At 37.5% G+C, this 18,473-nt stretch overlaps 2 protein-coding genes across 5 annotated transcripts; one reads left to right on the top strand and one right to left on the bottom strand.

The window, feature by feature from the left end:
* The first annotated feature begins 6,202 nt into the window (after positions 1–6,202).
* On the top strand, positions 6,203–8,466 carry LOC107766170 (pentatricopeptide repeat-containing protein At4g22760-like). The gene has a single exon (XM_016584915.2). It carries the CDS (start codon positions 6,260–6,262, stop codon positions 7,985–7,987), a length of 1,728 nt encoding a protein of 575 aa, XP_016440401.1. The 5' UTR covers positions 6,203–6,259; the 3' UTR covers positions 7,988–8,466.
* A 1,711-nt stretch (positions 8,467–10,177) lies between these two features.
* LOC107766173 (ATPase GET3B-like) lies at positions 10,178–18,187 on the bottom strand. Of its 4 annotated transcripts, none has more exons than XR_012698042.1 (14): positions 17,892–18,187; positions 16,288–16,499; positions 16,101–16,163; positions 15,811–15,921; positions 15,487–15,561; positions 15,321–15,389; positions 15,183–15,248; positions 14,400–14,477; positions 14,215–14,313; positions 12,998–13,132; positions 12,240–12,411; positions 11,731–11,854; positions 11,200–11,296; positions 10,178–11,125 (listed from the first exon to the last, which is right to left on the bottom strand). XR_012698042.1 is itself a non-coding variant. In XM_075228059.1 (12 exons), exons 1-11 carry the CDS (start codon positions 18,049–18,051, stop codon positions 12,274–12,276), a joined length of 1,206 nt encoding a protein of 401 aa, XP_075084160.1. In that variant the 5' UTR covers positions 18,052–18,187; the 3' UTR covers positions 11,407–11,854; positions 12,240–12,273. The 4 variants fall into 4 exon arrangements, 2 of the variants coding, with proteins under 2 accessions (XP_075084160.1, XP_075084161.1); XR_012698043.1 differs by having other exon boundaries at positions 11,200–11,233; XM_075228059.1 differs by lacking the exons at positions 10,178–11,125; positions 11,200–11,296 and having other exon boundaries at positions 11,407–11,854.
* Between the last annotated feature and the right edge of the window lie 286 nt (positions 18,188–18,473).

Here is an 18,473-nt window from a genome sequence, read left to right as displayed (position 1 = left end):
GCTCCTGCCTTCGTCTTGACCCCAAATTCCTCAAACTGAATATACTGAATCACCCACCCTGCTACTATTCTCCATGGAATTGACGACGATACCTCCAAACTCCTTATTCCAATAGACTGTTTTAAAGATTTTCTTTTGGATCTTTTCGTTTTCTTCTTTCTTGGTAATTTCTTGGAACGATGCCGGTGAATGATGTGCTTGAGTATCCAAAAGAATAATTGAAACCAACTCGAAATTTTCTTGGAGGGATTTTATTGGTGATGTGAAGCAATTGGTTATCGACCCACAAGATTAGCTCATGGAATGGAATAGAAACCATTGTTTCCTAAGTGCACCATTGCTTATTTATTAGTACTAGCTTTTTACAAATAGGTTCTTGTTTGTACTTATCCTAGATATTTCATATCGTATGATATATTATATTATATTAAATTATATTATATTATATTAAATTATATCCTTTTGAGACATGCTTTCTTTGCTGGTTCAGTAAGACTTTTGCAGGCAGCTTAAAGTTGGTTATTCCTTGTATGAGGTAAAATTGATGAATTACATATGAACTCTTGTCGAGTTGACACGTGAAAGTAAAGATAAGTAAGATATGAGTCAGTGAATAGTTGACACCGATTACAAACATGTGACTGGTATTGAATAAATTCGAAGGCATTGGCACTAGGGGACGAAGATGTGAAAGGAAGATATCGGTTGGAAAATATAATATTCAATGAGCAACCGTTACACAGAATTTTTGCAATAACGCACAACCATTAAATAACCATCAAGAGGGATTTTATTTATATTAAAGAGGAGCTTGATTTGGATATCTTATCTCCCTAAATTGAGCTATAAATAGGAGAATTTGTATTCATTGTTGGATACGAAAAATCATCTGTACACAAAATGCAAAATCTGCTCTTATTCTATTAAACAACATTCTCTCTTTTTGTTCTTCATATTGCTCTTGTTATTGCTACCGGAGAAACTGAGCCCACAGTCAGGCTTGTATTTTCTTCAAGTTTGTTTAATTAATTTATTTCTGTTCTTAGTTATTTATATCCTTGGATCAAATTCACGTGTCTATAAATCACGTTATAAATTTAACTGTACCATTTTACGGATAAACAGTTTGGCGCCCATCGTGGGGCATAGACAATTGTGTTATTACTTTGATCCATTCATCTGTTACTAACAGATTTTGACACTTTTCTTTAGTCAAAGAAAAATCAGATATGGCAACTAACGATGTGAACAACTCTTTCAATGTTGGAACAAACAACGAGCGTGAGGATATATTCCAGCGTCATGATTCAACCAGTGAAACTCGTAACGAAGGAGATGAGACAACTCCGGTATGCGAAGAACGAAATCCTCGGCATGTGAGAAGTCCAACTCCTGATGGATGATGAACTTGTCGTTGAAACGGTAAAAGTTTTGAGAGCGCAACAAAGGAAAATCATGAATCATCTCTCAAAACAAGACCGTGTAATGACGGAGCAGAAGCAAGCACTTTTGGTTGCTTCCAATAATTCCAATGGAGGGGTTCGAGCCCCTCCCGGCATGCCTGCAAATCAAATAGCACAAAGAACCGATAACGTCACCTCGAGGGAGGAGTTTAGTTTTAATGAAAATCAAGCAGGTGGTGCAGGTAGTGGATCCGAAAAAAATGACAATACAAATAATCCTTTCAAAATCGAGCTCGTGATATTCATGAGGGAAATGAATAAACGAATGGATCAAAATGCTAAAGAATTTTATGCTCGGATGGATCAGATCCCGGGAGCACCACCAATATATTAAAGGGGCCTGATTCAAAGAAATATACACAGTTACCGTTCAAACCAAGTGCGGCCCCGGAGTTGATTCCAAAAAGATTCAAGATTACCGATATTCTGAAGTATGATGGAACTTCCGATCCACAAGAGCATATCACAACTTACACTACGTCTGTGAAGGGAAATGATTTGGCCCCCCATGAGTTGAATCCGTCCTACTAAAAATATTTGGCGAAACTCTAACAAAGGGTGCTTTAACATGGTACTCTCTTTTATCTGAGCATTCGATTGACTCTTTTGAAATACTTGTAGGTTCTTTCATTAAAGCTCATGCTGGGGCGAGGAAAGTCCAAGCTAGGAAAACAGACATATTCAGAATTGCTCAAGGAGAATCTAAATTATGGCGAGAGTTCATAATCCGATTTCAAAAGGAGAGGATGTTGTTGCCGGCAGTACCGGATGAGTGGGCAGCTGAAGCATTCACCAAAGGTCTCAATCCAGGAGTTCCGATATCTCCAGAAAATTGAAGGAAAGCCTGTTGGAGTTTTGGGCAACCACATGGGCAGATGTCCATAATCGTTATGAATCTAAAATCAGAATTGAAGATGATTAATTGAGTTCTCGGTGTCTTCCAAAGGTCGCAATCATGATCGGAATCATGAAAACTTCAAAACTGATTTTGATGTAGACCAAAGGTCTTCTAAGAGTCGTGTTTAGCCTCACGAAAGGACGGATGGGTGTGGAAATAAAGGTTTGCAGTCATCGGACATGTTTGTATCAGATAGAAGAGTGGATCGTGGTTGGAGTAACAAAACTTTGCAAGATAAGGAACCTTTAGGGTCTAGGGATTCAGGATATCCTCGGTTGTCGGATTACAAGTTCAACATTATCTTGGTAGAATTTGTTTCCGCTATGAGAAACATCAAGAAGGCAAGATTTCCGAAACCAATTCGGTCAGATCCTAGTCACAGGGATCCTAATCTATAGTGTGAATTCCACAGGACGCATGGCCACAGGACTGAAGACTGTCGGCATCTTCGTGAAGAGGTTGCAACGTTAGTGAAGAATGGTCATCTTAGATAATTTCTAAGTAATCGGGCCAAGAAAAATTATGGGAGGAATCGAGGTGCTGTGGAACCAGCCAAACCGGCTACAGGGTCTCCTCGTCTAATAATAAGTATGATCATTGATGGTGTTGAAGTAAATGGAGTGACATTTTCGGCAGCAAAGAAGATAAAGATATCTGTAACTCATGGCAAGAGGATACGAGAAGCATCAGAATATGATGAAATCACCTTTACGGAAGAAGATGTTGATGGCCTTCTTTTACCATACAATGATGCTCTGGTAATATCACTTAATATTTTATATTTTAAAATTAAGCGTGTGTTGGTTGATACAGGTAGTTCAACTAATATCATCCAGTTGAGAGTTTTGGAACAAGAAAAGTTAACCAGGAACATAATTCTAGCAACAAAGCTTCTGGCCGGGTTAAATTTAACAAGTGTAATAACTCGGGGGAGATTTTATTACCCACGCATCTCGAAGGCGTGATGAATACCACCTTGTTCAAGGTGGTGGATGACGATATGGGATATAACGGGATCCTTGGTAGGCCATGAATTCATGAAATAAAGGTTGTGCCATCAACATATCATCAGTTGGTAAAGTTCCCAATGCCAGAGAGGATCAAGCAGATCAGAGGTGATCAACCTGCAACAAGGAAAATTAATGTAGTAACTCCATCCAGCAGCAAGGCGGAGGAACAAGTAAATAATAACTACAAGATTCGGTGCCTGCTCCCATTCCGATTGAAGGTGATGGGGAAGAGGACAATCAGATTTTTATCAGGTACCTAGATCTTTCCAGGTACTGAAAGAAATGGATGTGACGAAGTCAATCGTAGAAGAGCTCGAATAAGTTGCTTTGTTCGCAGAATTCGTGGAAAGAAAGTTCCATTTGGGAATGGGGTTCAACCTCGAACTAAGACTTAAGATTATTGATTTTTTTAAAATTAACATTTATTGTTTTGCATGATTTCATAAAGATATGACAAGTATTCTGTTGGAAGTAGCTTTCCACAAGTTAAGTTTGGACCCTAACTTCCCTCCGGTAAAACAGAAGAAATGGCTAATAGCTGAGGTCAGGAACAAGTTTGTTAAAGAAAAGGTAACAGTTACTGAATATATGTTCAATTCGGGAGGTAAATTATCCTGATTGGCTAGCTAACGTAGTAATTATTCCTAAAAATAGCCCTGGTAAGACACTATTCGGGCTTGAGTAGGTTTATTAGTGCATCATTAGTTTGGGAACTATAAAAATAGCCCTGGTAAGACACAAGAACGCGAGTATACTAGAAACTTAAGTTGTGTGGCACCACAGGAATAGGGCCTAGAAAATCGGGTTGGGTGGTACTTCTTCAAGAATCAGAATTATGTCAGAGTCCTTGGTATTCCCCAAAAAGAAAAGCAAGAAAGAAGAGTTTTTTCATTAAAAAAAATTAAAGAAGGTTTTAGAAAGGAAACATGAGATGTTTTCTTCAACCGTTGATAATACGTTTTTATTTAGAATAATACATGATCATGCATGCATAATTCTTTCAGAGTCTCATTCTAGCTTTAATGGGGGGATTGTCTTACTTATTGAGTGCCGCTATAGTGTACTAACGTTTCATTATTTTCTTTGGAACCTATATTGGCGTATGTCAATGTAGGCACAGGTTTTACAGATAAGCATGCTAAGAGCTAAGACCTCTTTCCATTCCAGCAGACTTTTGGCGAGCTTAGTTATAGGATATGGAGTTCATTACTTTGATTCCAGCCCTCTAATTTAATTTCATTATTTGTAGTTGAGGATTATATTATTGTTATTACTTTTTTTTTGCTTTCTGGTTATCATGTTGTTAGTGTTATCTGTCTGACTTCCTTTGATGTTACTGCTCCACTGTCCTTTACCATCGTCGTGACCCGATGGTCTATCGGAAATAACTCCTCTACTCCTCCGGAGTAGGGGTAAGGTTTGCGTACACACTACCCTTCCCAGATCCCACTTGTGGAATTCAACTGGGTCATTATTGTTGTTGTTGTTGTTGTTGTTGTTTAGTTGAGGATTATCCAGTGAGTTATATCCCCCAATCCGCTCATATCCTTTAGAGGTTTTGTAGACATTTCAGAGTGAAAATTTAAAGTTAGATGTTTTATTGTTTTATCAAATGTTTGAAATTTTACGTTGCATTTATAAAGAATGTTTTCAAAGAAGTTTGTTTTATTTTTGAAGAAACAATAGAGGCTTTCTATATTTAAATGTCTCTACCAGCATAATAAAATAGAAACAATAGACTAGAAGGTTCGCTTGGTCAAGTTAATGCACTGAGTGTTGGTTATGACTCAGTCAAAAATCAGGTCGTGATAATATTGTTGTAAAAATATTATTTACTTATATGATGATTTAAGTAGTTTAATTCGAAGTTATAAAATATTTTTATTGTTGAAGAGTATACAATCTTTCTTTCTTTCTTTTTTTAAGAAATTTTTGTACTTTTTTATTTTTTCTGCAAACTTTAATATTGTCTAAACCAAAGCGAAAAATATAAAATTCACTATTAAAAATTTTTGGGACTTCAACTTTTTGAGGGCCTAAATCAAGGCTTTATTAGCTCCCCCCTTAAGCCACCCATCCATCCATGATATTTTTAATCAAATTTTCTAGAATCTCAAATAAGATAAGACAATAAATGACAAGAACATTAAAGATAGCGAACGTGTCATTCAGTTATCAAATGTGAATGAAGTTAGTTGAACAACACGTTCGGGAGGCTGTGGTCTCAACATAACATGTGGTCTCAACATAACCTGTGGTCTAAAAACTAAAATATATTAAAAGATCCTTAAACTTCTTTTATAAAATTTACATAATAATGAGACACTAAAAATCATACATGGCCTTGATCTAGTCGTGAGAGCGTAATGCATTATGCGTGGGTTAGGAACACGTGATGATATTGAACTCTCTCTTGTACAAAATATGATACGAAGTGAAAATGGTAAATTGGTGAGCCCGTAATTCATTGAGTTTTGTACCTTCGACACTTGACTAAGGGATTTCTTAGTTAAAAAATAAGAGACATAAAACTTTCTTTCTGATGTATGAATCAATCAAATGTGATAAAAAATAATTGCTAATTTAGAAAACTTAAGTTGAAATTAGAAAGTAAAATCGTGAGAAATATAAAAAAAAGGTTATACCTAGAGGAAGAAAAAATAGAATTGAAAGGTAAATATATTGTTTAATTTAATGAAAGAGAAAAATTTATCATATTAACTAACTCAATCCTATCTCTACCAACTTTTTAAAAAATATTAAAATTTGAATTTTTATTAATAAATATATATTATATAATAATATAGTAGTACTTCAAACCAAAGCTTAAATATTTGGGAATCTTAGAGGCAAGGACTTCACCTGCCTTACCCTAGAGCCGCCCTTGAATGCTGGCCTCTAAAGTTACTACCTTATTGGCTAAGCCTCTGTCTGTTAATCAAACAAAGCAAATCCATGCTGCAATACTTGTTAACGGTCTGTTGAATCTTGAGTCCTCACTAGTTCAGCACATAATTAACTCTACAAGCGATTACTCTTGGAATACCTCGCGGTATATTAAGCTAATCCTCAACCATGTGCAAAATTTAGATGTCTTCTCAGTTGCTTCCACCATCCGCTTCTTTTCTCGGCATTGTCAGTTCAGGGACGCCATTGATTTATATGGAAAGTTGCAGAGATGTGGGGTTAGTCCCAACACTTTTGCTGTATCATCTGCTTTAAAGGCTTGTGCTAGGATTTTGTACAGGTCTGGTGGGACATCTATTCATGCACAAGTTTACAAGTATGGCTTCTGTAATGCTGTCTATGTGCAGACAGCTCTAGTAGATTTTTATTCAAAAGTGGGTAATATGGACTTTGCCCATAATATCTTTAGGGAGATGGTCGGGAAAAATATAGTATCATGGAATTCAATACTAGGTGGATATGTAAAATCTGGTGACTTAGCAAAGGCACAAAGGGTTTTTGATGAAATGCCAGAGAAAGATGTCATTTCTTGGAACATAATCATTTCTGGGTATGCGAGGGTGGGGAATATGGAGCAAGCATATGCATTATTTCGAGAGATGCCAGAGAGAAGTCCTGCCTCATGGAATGCGATGATCAGCGGATATGTAGATTGTAGGAATGTAGAATTAGCTCGCAGTTTTTTTGAGGCAATGGACCAAAAGAATAATGTTTCATATATCATATTGATTTCTGGATACTCAAAGCGTGGAGATGTTGAATCAGCTGAGGAACTCTGTGGACGATTAAAGAAGAAAGACCATCTCGTATATAATGCCATGATAGCTTGTTATGCTCAAAACAGCCAGGCAAAAGAAGCTCTGCAGCTGTTCAATGAAATGCTTCAGTTAGATTTACAACCTGATAAAATGACCTTGGCAAGTGCACTTTCTGCTTGTTCTCAGCTGGGAGATCTAAAGTTTGGTTCTTGGATTGAGTCTTTCTTGAATGAAACTGGAATTCAAATGGATGACTACTTGGTTACCAGTTTGATCGACCTGTATGCAAAATGTGGAAGTGTCGATAAAGCTTACAAGCTTTTTCACGGCTTGAAAAAGAAGGATTTGGTAGCATATACTGCAATGATACTGGGATGTGGAATAAATGGTAGGGCTAATGATGCTATCAAATTGTTTGATGAGATGATGAATGCTGAAATTAACCCAAACATAGTCACAGTCACAGGGATATTGACTGCCTACAGTCACATTGGTATGGTAGAAGAAGCATACCGTTGCTTTATCTCCTTGCAAAAGTATGGACTTTCTCCCACAGTTGATCATTACGCTATAGTAGTTGACCTTTTAAGTAGGGCAGGGCGGTTAGAAGAAGCACATGGGTTGATCAAAAGCATGCCAATGCGGCCTCATGCTGGTGTCTGGGGAGCATTGCTTCTCGGTTGCAGTTTGCATAACAACTTAGAGCTTGGGGAGACTGCAGCCAGGCATTGTATTGAGTTGGAACCTGAGAGTTCGGGCTATCTTTCTCTTCTAGCAAATATCTATGCTTCTTCGGGAAGGTGGGATGATGCTGAGAGGTTGAGAAAAGGGGTTGAAGAGAAGGGATATGGCAAGCTGCCTGGTTGCAGTTGGATGGAAATAAAAGCTTAGAATGTCTTCTTTGCAAGGACATGATTCCAACTGTAGTACTTTGCTCATACTGTTAACAGTTTTCATCTTTTGCAGTTTCAATTCAAGATGAATGCTTTTGCACCCAAGGGTGTGGCCTAGTGGTCAATGAAGTGGGTGAGAGCCATGAGGTCTCAGGTTCAAATCCCAGTGGAGGCAAATACTAGATGATTTCTTCCCATCTATCCAAGCCTTGATGGATAGAGTTACCTGATACCTGATGCTGGTGGGAGGTGTCAGGTATCCCGTGGAATTAGTCGAGGTGTGCGCAAGCTGGTCCGGACACCACGGTTATCAAAAAAAAAAAAAATTCAAGATGAATGCTTTTATGCAGCCTCTTCATTTTGGCCCTTACTGACTGCCTATCATATCCAGCTTCATAATTTTGGCTGTTAATGACTGGTTAAGATGTCTTTCCTTCCACCATGAAATAACTTGATTGAGATGACTGTTAATTGGAGGTATGTTTCTGATATATAGATCTTGAATTTGCATTTTTGATGTCCAAACTAGAATAGCTCAAATTTGCGGAGTTCAAATAACATGAGTGTCTAGTGATACTTTTGCCTCATAGATCTGCTTCACTGAATTTGATAGAACTCACTGGTTTAACCTGCACTTATCTTTGATTACAACAACAACAACAAGAAGCCCAGTAAGTTCCCACAAGTGGGGTTTGGAGAGGGTAAGATGTACGCAGCCTTACCCCTACCTTGGACGGGCAGATAAGCAGTTTCCGATAGACCCTCGGCCGGAGAACGGATGAAAAAAATGTAATGGCAACAAGTACGAATAACAACAAGATAAAATAAGACCCAAGTCAAGAAAATAGTTAAAGTATAGGTAGTAATAACAATCTACGAATAAAAAGATATCATACTAACACTAATGCTAGCGAACTGAGTAAGATAAAGAGAAACACTCGACTACCTACTTGTCTTCTACCCTAATCTTCGACTTCCACATCCTCCCATCTATGGCCAGCCGCACCATGGCCCGCCTAATAACCTCATCCCAAGACTTCTTAGGCGTACCTCTACCCCTCTTGATACCTACTGAGGCTAACCTCTCGCACCTTCTGACTGGGGCTTCTATACTTCTCCTCTTAATATGCTCAAACCATCTCAACCTCGCCTCCCACATCTTATCTTCCACAAGAGTCACTCTCACCTTATCTCGAATAACTTCATTTCTAATCTTATCTAACCTGGTATGCCCACACATCCACCTTAACATCCTCATCTCAGCTACTTTTATCTTCTGGAGATGAATGTTCTTGATAGGCCAACATTCCGCTCCATACAGCATAGTCGGTTTAACTACAACCTTGTAGAACTTACCTTTAAGTCTCATCGGCATATTCTTATCACACAAGACACCGGAAGCGAGCCTTCACTTCATCCATCCTGCTTCGATACGGTACGTGACATCCTCATCAATCTCCCCGGTACCTTGTATTATAGATCCAAGATATTTGAAACTACCTCTCTTGGGATGACTTGTGTATCAAACCTCACCTCTATATCCGCTTCCTGGGTAACGTTGCTGAACTTGCACTCCAAATAATTCTGTCTTAGTCCTTCTCAACTTGAAAAACTTAGACCTGCACTTATCAATGATTAGGTGGCAAAAATTCCAGTTCTTATCTGGAAGTTTGTCTTCCGTAGTGGTTAGGATAGTTTTCAGTGCTCTGCCATTCCCTCGTACCCTTGAAAAGAGTAAAAGATGGGACTCTTTGATTTCAAGATTTGGAGACACCTAATTCTTTTTAACTGGTGAATCATTATTGAAAGAGAAGCCATCACTGAAATCTTAAATATAAATTTGTCTCCGTTGGTGCCATATTAACTACATACTATGAAAAAAGTGCCACATGGGCAAAAGTTCTTTGTTGGGCCCAATATGGGTAAAAAATGCTTTCTGTTGGAAAGATAGTGTGTCAAAACTTAAAACTAGCTGTTTGATGTGATAATACATGATATTAGCCATTACATATGCTTCACAGAGCTATAAACCGTGTCTGCCGATTACAACTTTTCGTTGCCATAATCAGCTATAATACCCAAACCTTTTTTAACAGTTACAATACCCAAACTCAACTGACTGTTCTATATTTTGTCATAGATTGCGAGGTTCTGGACATGAGTGATTGTATTAATTGTGCTAAGATGAGTTCAACCTTCTATGGCATTAGCAGGGAAACGTAAACAGTATCTCAAGTGATTCAGATACACAGTTTTGGCATAACACCAAAATTTTGGAATCTAAATGCACCTCCAAAGGCAAATTGTGGCTGTGGGAAAAGCCTTTGTGAAGCAAGAACTCCCGAACTTATGACCTCTTTAAACTATGCAGAGACCAATTCCTCAACCAAAAAAAGTGCAGAGACCACGATTAAATGTTGATCTGATGGCCAAATGCAGGCGTATTTTATTGCTCTAGCTTGTAAAAGAGCCTATGCTGCAGTTTGCATCTGTATGTAAGGCAGAGTGCGCAAACAGGTATGGAATCACAACTACAGTGAGTATCTAGCTCCGAAGTTACCATGTCAGTGTCGCAGATATTGGTACAAGTTACAACAAAGGGAGGGATGTGATATTGCCACCCCTGTGGATTAAGTGACTAAAGTTGAAATCTGATATTGCACGGATGGCTATGCCATGAGATGGATCTTGAATTGCCTGTACTTCAACAACATATTAAAAGTCATAGATGAGCTATAAAACATTCTCCTGATCCTACCAAGTCTGGTATTAGTGGAAGCAGACCTTGGCCATTTCATCTGCCCTGCCTCTGTTAGCGCGCTGGTGACATAGTAAATTGGTCTGCATGCATCTCGATAAATCTTCTGTCCTATTACAGGGCAGAGCAGTACAAATTCCATCATACTTTATCTCCTGGGAGATTACGAGAGATCTGTCTCATGTCAGTCGATAGAAATCGCATATGCTGCACATTCATCTTGAAGATATTTCTGTTTCTTTTAAAGTTTGAAAACACTTTTTGGTACCTCTGCTTCAAAAAGATAGACCAAGGTTATACTACCTCTGCTTGCAACTAATAACCTGGGAAAACTTATAAAATCTGGTTCTTGGGGATTGTCCTTGTTGCATATAAAATCTGTTCCGCAAAAAATCGCGTAAATTGGATGGGTGAATACAATTTTTATTATATTCTTTTGGAATAAATCTTACCGTATCCATTCGGCTTATGCAAGCGAGAGCTCACCTTCAACCAAACAAACTATCATTAATACATTTCTGCAAAAGGTTGAGGCAGAGGGCACGATATCTGGGAATAAGGCAAGCATTATAGTATATTATCGGTTATTGGAAGAATCTAGTAAACCAAGTTTGACAGAATATAAAAGCAAAGGCATACTTATACACGCACAAAGACAATTTCTTTGTAGTTATGGAATCAACAAAATAAAAAGCATGGTAAAGCTCATTTATACACAAAGCAAGTTCAATATGTATGAAAAAAAAGAAAAATATTACTAACAGGTAACTTTTTGTTTTCATTGGTACTAACAGGTAACTAACATCCATTTTACTTGTTACAGTAGTGCTTTGCCACATTTCTTTTTTACTTCAAATATCAATTCACTAAAATGAAAGAGTTATTCTTTTCATTCTCTTTTTGTTGGCTTGTCATTTGGAACAACCGCAACTCCTAGTGTATTTTCTTGATACCAATGTAGACGAGATAGTATTAACCTGTACCTCAGCAGCAAAAAGCACTTGTATTGCATGATTTTTTTGTTCACATGTTAGAGCAAGAGCATTAAAAGATGATAGACAACATAGTCCATGAACGCAGTTCGTTGACAAATGCCACCTGCAACATCTGTATCATTCAGAAAAAGGCTTGCATAAATCAAAGTGCAGATTACACCAAAAGACGTTAGGAAAAGAAAATGATCATGGTTGTAGCATATGTTCATTTACATTTCCACTATTCTAGAATATCATAATTTAGTTAATACTTTGTCTATGCGATAAAAGAAATGTCATCTCGGTCATCCCAAAGAAAGAAGAAAAGGACAAGATCCAACGCAATAGTTCTGTGTCGAACCAGTTAATCCCCAGAGGCAACTAAGGTAGAAAGCAGCGGAGATTATCAAAATGTCAGTGAAGGGATTTCTGGATACCACTAGAACTTCTAGAGTCCAAGTAACATAATGGATAAACAGGTAAATCGCATAACATGGATAGTCTATAGGAGAATGTACCTGATCAGTTGATGCAGTGTGAAGTTCTTTTTCTTCATTTCCACACGATATCCCCTAAAAACTGAAGAGCTGGAACACCTCTTATCTCAACATCAACAAGGGGTGCCTGGACCAACATCAGGCTAGAGAGCTCTTGGTCGTTCTGGATCATATCCAGAGCACGACTTTGGTCCTGTGATACTTCAACCATCAGTTTTTCCTAGCTAGAAATATGTCGAAGAGTCCAGGAAGGTGTCAATTCAAATGCATATTAAAGAAAAATAAAGTGATCTTCCGCATGGAGAAAATTCTCAGTAAGCATTTCATATTAGACTAAACTGGAAGTTGCTAATTAGTAATCTTTCAGCTGTAATTTTCAGCAGAAAACTTGAATGTAATTTTCAAACGAGAAAATTAACTGCATAAACTAAAAGAAAAAAGAAAGCAAAAAGAAAGAGACTTGGAATTTGCAAATTATGAATTGAAAAGAAAACAGGGAGAATGCCTGAAGAGGAGCGAAGTCAATGCTTTAACCACGTTGGACATCATATACGGAGACAGTTTCAAAACTATATGTAGAATAGGTATCTCGGCAACATATCAATGTATATTAATTTATATGAGTAATCTGCTGTGATGCATGACAATTCATATGATAAAATAGATAGCTTGAGTTCATAATTGCTTGTACATGGTATTGCAAGTCAACCTAGAAGTTTGGACCCAAGCTCATCCACAGTAACATGAAAAGGCAAACAGTAAAACTTGAGATGGAATACCTTTCTTTTCATTGCGCAGAACTTGCAATCTGAGGCTGATGGCGGAAGAATCTGGTTAACAATAAGCCTCTTTACAGGAACATCTTCCTTCTTTAAGGAAGCACACAACCTTGACGATTCACTAATTGCCATAACCTAAAGGGCATACAGTGATGCCCATGGGAAAAACAGTGAGAATCATGAGTCAACAAGCAGATCACTTTTTTTCATGTGGCCACAAAACCAAGGTATTTTGCACTTTAAAGAGTTTACACCAAGTGTATTTCTATAACATTTTCTAATTTCAGACTTTTCATATTCCAAAAGTTAGGTCTAGGCAATTTTTCAAAACTTTAATACTTGTTGTAGTTGGTAGATAATTCAGGAGAACAAGTTTTAGTTTCCTGTGGGGTAATTTAGAGTTTAGTTTGTTTTAGGCAGTACAGGAAACTGCCTGCTTTGCCTTGAAATCCTTTTGGATTCAGAAAAATGATTGAACTCTACAACATGCCATTAGAAAATATTACTTGCTACAAAATTTAATTGAGACTGATTCAAGAATTACACTACGGCTCTTTTTGATTTTTAATTTTAAGCTCATCTATGAGACCAAATATAATAGTTGCATGATGCAAACTTTGGAGACCAAGGTTCAAATCCCAGCGGAAGCAAAAAACGCTAGGTGATTTCTCCTCATCTATCTAAGCCTTGGTGAACAAAGTTATCCCATTCTTGTGTTGATGAGAAGTAACAGGTACCCAGTGGAATGGAATAGTCGAGGTGCGCTCAAGCTGGCCCGGACACCACCGTTATAGAAAAAAGTTGTGTGATGTTTGAGAGCATTTCTATTGTTTTTCCAGGAGTCCCAAGAAAAGGTCAGGAAACCCAGAAATCCATTTCAGCCGACCTGTCCAATTCCAGAGGAAGTCCCCATGCTTGTGCTACATGAGTTCACTTGTAAGTGGATTAGCTTTTGGTAAAAATATTAACTTTTTGGCTCAAAGAAAGAAGATATATAAAGCAAATTACTCGCTTATACAGTAAGATTTTGCTAGAAGGATATTCAAAAAATAAAATGATACATTGGCTTATACTAACACATTGGCTTATACTAACTTACATGAGAGCTATATATAACACGCTAGAAATCTACAGGAGTACAGGACAGATTTCAATCAGGCAAATTCTTAGGAAAACACGCACAACACCAGACAAACCAAATATTACTACATCATTACCGTGGGGATTGTTACTATGACAAATTCCGTTGAGGTTGTGTCACGAAAAAGCTCTCTTACTTTTATCATCCTCTCCCTTAACCGCTCTAATTTTTCTGCCTGCACACGGAAGGAAAATGTGACATTGACAGGAGTTATACGTATTAACTCCCTACACTACATATTCCTAACTATGTAAAGCTTACAGCATCTGGCTTGGGCGTTCCTTCCTGGCCAAAGACAGACTTTATTGCTGAAGTGGCTGAAGCTATCTTCTGTCTCAACTGAAAAGAGAGATTACAGAGTAGAACCAGATCAGTAGCACTTTAAATATGATGATAACAGGACAGCTGGAAGAGCAAAAGAAAATTAGAGCCTTCATTCAATTGCAGAAAGAAATAAGCTGTCCAAATGAGAAGCATAAATGAAAAAGTTGCCTCTAATTAGGAAGAGAAACTTTAAGCAGCAAACAATTTAAAAAGCATCACCAAGGAACCAAGTAATTTGGTCAACTCGGAAAACATAGGAAGAGAAGCTATAAGCACAATAGCAGAGTTCTTTCTGCTTCCAAGGTCTTTAATTACTTGAGCTGCTAGCATGAGATTAAGGAGCGGTGCTTCCCACATCATTAATGCAATGTTACCACATTCTTAAGGATGCACAGTATGCCATCTTGGTTTTGCTTCTATACCTTGGTGGTGAGAGCCAAGAGGGGGGAGGGAGTTCTTTTAAGAATGGCCAAAAATATATCACCCCAGTATTTACATACATCTATTCTGATAGAAGACCACATTGGTCAGTAATTACATGATAAAGAAAGATATTTCCAATTTATTGTTGTATTGCTCAAATACCTGCATCAACTTGGTGTATCTTAATGATATCATCTTATATCTAGGAGAGAAAATTCTCTCTCCATATCATCTTTCTCATTCATGATATTTTCTTTTCCAATCAAAAGCAGATATGGAATTGAACAGATTTTGTACCTTCAATATCTTTCCAATTGATTTATCCAAGAAATCTGGCAAGGACAAGAGCCGCAGAGTATGTCCCTGAGAGGAACCAATAACTATTACGAACGTCTTCCCAAAATATAGTTACAGGATATATCATGTCTTTCTCACCGTCGGGGCTGTGTCAAACACTATACGAGTAAACATATTGTATTCCTGTGATTCAAGGAATTGGATAACCTGGCAAGAAGATCTGTAATCAGTGAGGTTGCAGGAAAATATTAACACTTTCCACGGGGAATATGAACAAACACTAAAAGTTAGAATGTTGTGGCACCTTTGAAATTGCAATTGCTTCATCTAGACCAGGAGGGGGTGTATCCAGTAGTTCTCCAAGCTTTAATTCCCCAAGCTTGCTCATATTTGATCAAGAATAGGAATAGATTAGTAGTGAAACAAGTGAAATTAACTCCATCTTTAGTAAATAAAGTCGAAGGTCAAAACTAAAACATGCAAGTCAGGAAGCAGAGGGAGTCAGACAGAAAGAAAAGGCAAGTTAAGATTTATGTTGCTAGCTAAAAGACTTATTTTCCAACACCCGTCACTCTTATTAAAGAAGAGAACTCACAAATATTTGTTTTAATTTAGGAATTTTTTTTACCTGTTCAGCAAACACCCCGAGTCCCATGCCATCCATAAAGTCTTTGATACCAGATCCTTCACTTGTCTGGGTTGCACTTCGAAACTCTTCCTTTGCCTTTTCAGGATTTAACTGACATATTGACAATAGTGTTCTAATGAGCCTCAAACATGAAACAATCGAATTCAGTTACGAACCCCCAGCCAACCCCACCCCCACCCCCGGCCTCCAGCAAGGAGAACACAGCAATACTGGATTACTAATTCAAGGTTGGATATCACCAAAGCAAGTAGGAAGAGGCTTTTCACAACCTCAAGGGCAAATAATGGAGAATAGGGTCCTTCAACTGGAACTAGAGTGCCGCCAGTCAAATCCTACAGACAGAACATGCAGACTGAATGAATCTGACTGGACACCCAAAAAAAAAATCCAAAAATGAAGACAAAAATATGAATTCAGAAATCTGCCTGAAATTCATTAAAAAACACTATGTTATACCTGAGCAAAAGAATCACTCAAGGAATGTGCTGGATCAGTTGAAACTACTAAAGTGGGATGACCACTATTTGCAAATTTTACAGCAAGTGAAGCAGCACAACTTGTCTTCCCAACTCCTCCTTTACCGCCTAGCATGTAATACTTACGCTGGGTCCCAGAAACCATTTCATCAAATCCAGCAGTGGCTTCTGCAGGAGCAGCTACTGCTCTCACTGCCATTAAGCACAAGGATTTAGCAACATTAACGAGGCCATAACAATGGTCATGGATCATGGTGGAAGTGAATCACTCTTGAGTTACAGCTTTCTAATTGAGTTCTAGTCCACTAGTTCTAGAAGAGTACGCGATGAAAATATGCCTCCTCAATATTCTTATTACTCAGGGCTGCCTTCACTGATCGCATCTCTTCATTCTTATTCCTTCAAGCATTCAACTAAAATAAGTGATCTAAATCATTTTAAGCTTGTAGCTTATATCACTGCCATAGGCTGCAAATTAGCTTAGTTTTCTCTGGCTTCCAGATATACTACTAAATTCGATGATTATAAAGATAAAGATAATATTTTCAATAAGTAATTGGTCGTAAATGATGAGGAATGTAGTACAGTCACCTCTAGCCATATATGCTAATTATATAGCCTACAACTTCACACCTTTTTTCCCAATATATACCAAAGAAAAAGTAAGAACAAATGTGTTTCTCTGGCTGCACATTAGTCACACAGCAACTTCTAGGCACGATTATAAGCAAGGGGCAGTAACAAGTTTCTAATGAACCAAAGACAATATGGAAACTTTTTCTTTTTCCTCTTCCCCTTCATCATAAGCACATTGTTAGAATGTTACCTCTAAGATTATTCGTAATAGCACGAGATGTTAAACACCAAAGCCTATAAAATTTTCAGCACTCTACCCAAAAAATTTACATATTAGACAAGCTAAGTTTACTGTAGAAGAGATGTATCAGCCGTGGAGATAATTTCTAATCAACAGAAACAACATGGGCATCAGAGCTATTAAGGATATCTTACATTCCCATTTTAAGGGCAACTGATGGTTACCAGACATTCTCCAACCATTTTAATCTTCTACATTTCTAACATCAATAATATTTTCAAATGAGAAATTTGTAGTGGCTAAATTTTAAAGTTTTGAATAGCTGGAGCCTACGACTCCGACAGTCGTTATCCATTTGTTAGACATCAGTTGTAATATTTTTTAAGCCTGAACTGGGAATTGGAATCATTTAAAACGGAGAAGGAAAATGTTATCATTCAATTTAGGACACCCTATAAAATTCTATGTTAGCAAATAGAATACTAACTCTAACTCTAATAGCATACTTTCAGGTGTTTTTTTTTTAATGCTTTAGATAAATAATAGCATATCTTCCTGTACCTGGCTCAATTTTAGCAAAGCATACGGTTAAATCCCCAATTTTTTTAAACACAAAAAGATTAGGTAAAAATTGAAAGAAACGAGTTAACAGTTAGAAAAAGGCTAGTAATTGACAGGCAGAGTAAGAATACAACAACAAAAGCAGAAATTTCACAGATAATCTTCTGTCTTTAGTACACAGAACGTAACAGCATCAAGAAATTCACCTTGCAAAGATTTCATGGGCTGTTTCTTTAAAGAAATGAAAGTAGTCGAGCTGAAGCTTGGTCTGAATTTGAAGAAAGAAAGTGGGTGTCGGAAAGAATTGAAAGAATGGGCATAACCCACAACTTCCATTGGCTTTGTTGAATATGAAATTGAATACATGACAGTCGTGCGCTATCTTCTCTTCCTTTCTGAAGCAATAGAGTGCCTTCTTTGTGAGCGTTTACTCTTTTTTCCCCTTCCAAGAAGGGGGAGGACGAAGGGCCACTTTGCTTTTTTAATCTCTAAATCTGAATACTCAATAATCAAAATGTTATAAAATAAAGACTATAAAAGAAATAATACTAAGACGAAATATAGAGATAAATTGATATTTTATTCAATTTTTAAATTTATGTTCATAATGAACTGAAAATTACTCTATTTATAGAAGAAAGGAAGCAGCTACGAGACTTTTCAGGAAGCAGCTGCAAGGCTTTTCTTTAGCTGTTTGTAAGACTTTTGCATGAGCTGCTTGGAACCTGCCTGTTTAATAAGAAGCTGCTGCAAATCATTTCATTGAGTTACTTGCAACCTGCCTACAT

This window comes from Nicotiana tabacum, chromosome 13, assembly GCF_000715075.1.
Source record: "Nicotiana tabacum cultivar K326 chromosome 13, ASM71507v2, whole genome shotgun sequence".
Classification (NCBI taxonomy): domain Eukaryota; kingdom Viridiplantae; phylum Streptophyta; class Magnoliopsida; order Solanales; family Solanaceae; genus Nicotiana; species Nicotiana tabacum.
This window is presented reverse-complemented; position numbering and strand designations above follow the sequence as displayed.

Bases quoted from the DNA above. Each gene is read 5' to 3' on its own strand.
- LOC107766170 (XM_016584915.2), top strand. From the start codon at position 6,260: ATGCTGGCCTCTAAAGTTACTACCTTATTGGCTAAGCCTCTGTCTGTT.
- LOC107766173 (XM_075228059.1), bottom strand. From the start codon at position 18,051: ATGTATTCAATTTCATATTCAACAAAGCCAATGGAAGTTGTGGGTTAT. The intron at 16,500-17,891 runs GTGAATTTCTTG...GCTTAATGGCAG, and splicing joins GCCCATGAAATCTTTGCAAG to TGAGAGCAGTAGCTGCTCCT. The intron at 15,390-15,486 runs GTGCCACAACAT...TCTTCTTGCCAG, and splicing joins AAGCAATTGCAATTTCAAAG to GTTATCCAATTCCTTGAATC.